The sequence below is a fragment of the Musca vetustissima genome, unplaced genomic scaffold, assembly GCF_032173495.1.
Source record: "Musca vetustissima isolate MV318-11 ecotype Yass unplaced genomic scaffold, APGP_CSIRO_Mvet_v1 utg100199, whole genome shotgun sequence".
NCBI lineage: Eukaryota > Metazoa > Arthropoda > Insecta > Diptera > Muscidae > Musca > Musca vetustissima.
The window spans coordinates 99,874-102,973 of NW_026873699.1; the positions used below are offsets into that span (position 1 = coordinate 99,874).

At 41.1% G+C, this 3,100-nt stretch overlaps 1 protein-coding gene across 1 annotated transcript; it reads left to right on the top strand.

The window, feature by feature from the left end:
* The first annotated feature begins 954 nt into the window (after nucleotides 1-954).
* Nucleotides 955-2,391, top strand: LOC133327380 (myb-like protein AA). Its single transcript, XM_061535944.1, has one exon. The coding sequence runs from the start codon at nucleotides 955-957 to the stop codon at nucleotides 2,389-2,391; it is 1,437 nt and encodes a 478-aa protein (XP_061391928.1).
* The last annotated feature ends 709 nt before the right edge of the window (nucleotides 2,392-3,100 follow it).

Here is a 3,100-nt window from a genome sequence, read left to right on the forward strand (position 1 = left end):
CGAACTCCCGAGAATGCAGAGTGAGTGAATCACTCAAATTGACACTTGACGTTGCCAAAATCGATTAAAAACAAAAATGTGTGACAAAACAAATGTCGATGTTGTTGGTTTTTTGTTGTTGTTGTAGATATGAACGGCATTAGGTGAGACGTGATTCGGAATTTATTATTTTTTCGATTTGAGTTTGGCCAAAAGCCAACAAAAATCACAACATTTTGATAACGAACTTTGTTTGAATACCAAATTAGCTAAGACATGGTGGATGGTTTGAGTTGTAACTGAACATTACAACAACACTGTTGTTGTTGCTTTTGAGAATCGTTACAATTTTTGTGGTTGATATTCTGACTGAATATCGATCGGTTTTTATGATTACAGCTAATTTTTTATTGGCTCGATGAGCTCGATGTAACCTCTAATTGTGGACGATGACTGGATTGAATGGTTGGCTGGCCGATTGGATGGCTGACAATAGGGGTCAATGTCAATAATGTAAAAAAAAATCGGAGGTCCCACGAGCCAGACAGCCAGTATGCAGTTAGTTCGCTCACACTAACTGTTTGCTAAGTAGGTTTGCCGAATGGCAGACAACAACGGCGAAGAGGTTTTGGGTAATGCCCTGAGCCACCCTCTGCCAGTTAATGAGTCTTTTTGGCTAGACGTAGCCTGAATTCTAAATTTTGTTTATTCGGAATTTTTTTTTTTTACCGAAACTTTTAATAATAATTTTTGTATTCGACATTTTGATGGAGGGGATTTTGAGTCGGAATTTTGTTGTTGCTGCTGCTATTTTTTTGTAATCCGCAAAAGCTTTGTTTCTGACCATCGCATATAAAAAAAGTTTGCTATAAAATCGAATCGGCCACGAATTTAAATATTAGTGTTACAGATCTCGAACTATTGTAAAGACATCGCTTCTTCTTCTTTTTCCGAACCCACGAACAGCACAAAAATATGGTATCTTCGGTGGTCACATTGGGTGTCCTGATTTTGGCAGTGACTGCCTCAGCAGATGTTTCCCATTTGGGTTATCAACGTTACAGCCGGCCGCAAACGATTCGTTTGCAACGTTTGGAATCGGGTCGTCCCACACCATATCCAGCTTCGGGTTATCGTCCCGCCAAGGAATTTAATTTACCCAGTGAACAGCCTCAGTTCCCGTTGGGCGCCCATCCACAGAAGCAGGAAAGTGGCAGCAACAATTTCAACAACAATAATGGAGGTTTTGAGATTCTTTCCGAACCCCAACAACCTGAGGTTTTCTATGGAGCTCCAAGCCGTTTCAGGCCCGAGCAGGGTCGTACTCCCGTTCAGCAGCCTCAGCCAACGAACTTCAACAACAATAGGCCTCAGGAAGCAACCTTTAACAACAACCAACCTCAGCAATCGAACTTTAACAACCAACCTCAGCAATCGAACTTCAACACCAACTCTCAACAACCCGCCTTCAACCCTCAACAACAACAACAGCCCACCTTCATCTCCAACACCCAAGGTCAACAACAACCCAGCTTCAGCAACAACCCCCAAGTTCAACCTGCATTCAACACCGCTCCCCAACAGACCTATGGTGCCCCCGAACGTCAACCTCAAACCCAGCCACAACCCCAACCTGAAGCCGAACAACAATTCGAAGTGCAAACCCAAACCGTTAACTCCGGTTCCAATGAACTCTCCGAACCACAAGGACAACCCCAATCTCCAGTTCAAAGACCCAATGGCCTATATGACGCTCCGGCACGCCTTCGACAAATCCCAGCCCGCCTGCAACAGAAACAACCACAACCTCAACGCCTATATGCCACCCCTTTGCAATCCGGACGTTTAGTCTCTGCAGGTAAACCCCAATCATCTCGATTCACCGACAATCGCGAGGAAGACGAAGAAGATGATGAAGATACCACTTCGGAAATTGAAACCGAACCCAAGAAGGAGGAGGGAGAAAAGAAACAGCCATCCGCTCAAAATGTAGCCACCATTGCCTATTACCCTGCTGGAGCCTTCAGTTTTGTCCAGCCTTTGACGGCGAACTTTGTGGCTACCGCTCCCAAGGCTGCTTTTGTCGCAGCACCCAATGCTGCTTATGTTAGTGCCACCGGACAATATGTAGCCGCTGCCGGGCCCTATGTTACCGCACCAGCTACCTCATATGTCTCGGGTCCAGCTACTTCATTTGTAACTGCCGCAACTGCTCCCGTCCAAACTGGTACCTATGTCACTCAGGCTAACGCTCCAGTAGCTGGTGCCTATGTCACTGCCGCCACCGTCGCTGCTCCCAGTGCCGCCTATGTTGTTGCCTCACCCAAAACTCCCATCTACCAAACCTCCTCCTTTGTCCAGCAACCATTCCAGTTTGCTCCTGCCGCACCAGCCCAACTCAATGCCTGGTAAACAAAATTCGCCGGGACTCTAATTTATTTGTTTAAAATTTGTTATTTAATTTTTTTAATTGTTGTTAAGTTTTTCGGCATTTGTCATAATTTTTTTATTTTTTCGACCCATCTTTATGTTCATTTTATTTAATAAAAATCATACATTTTTTAAAAATTAATTTTAAAATTATTTTTTATTGTGCAAAAAATGATTTTAAATGATTAAAATATTCGATTACAGCATTTTAGAATGACTTTGGGTTCGATAACAATCGATAAATAGATCGATAACAACATTTTCTAAGTTATATGTGTTCGATAACAACATTTACTATGGAGAACTGTTCGATAACAACATTTACAATTAGAAAATTGGATCGATAACAATATTTTCTTGAGAGAAAAAGATCGATAACAATGTTGTCTAGGAAATGTCTTATCGATAACAATATTTTGTATTCAAAACATTTTCGATAACAGTATTTTTATTAGAAAAATAAATCTAAAACAAAGTTGTCTTCGAAGAATTTTATCGATAACAATATTTTCTTTTGAAAACTTTATCGATAACAATATTTTTGGTAGCTAAGTTTAACGATAACAAGTTTTCCTATGAAATAATCGATTGATAACAAACATTTTCTATAGAAGAATTGATCGATTACAACATATTCTCTAGGAACAACTATCGATGAGAAGGCATTCGGCAGAATATGTGATCGATACCA

Bases quoted from the DNA above. Each gene is read 5' to 3' on its own strand.
- LOC133327380 (XM_061535944.1), top strand. From the start codon at position 955: ATGGTATCTTCGGTGGTCACATTGGGTGTCCTGATTTTGGCAGTGACT.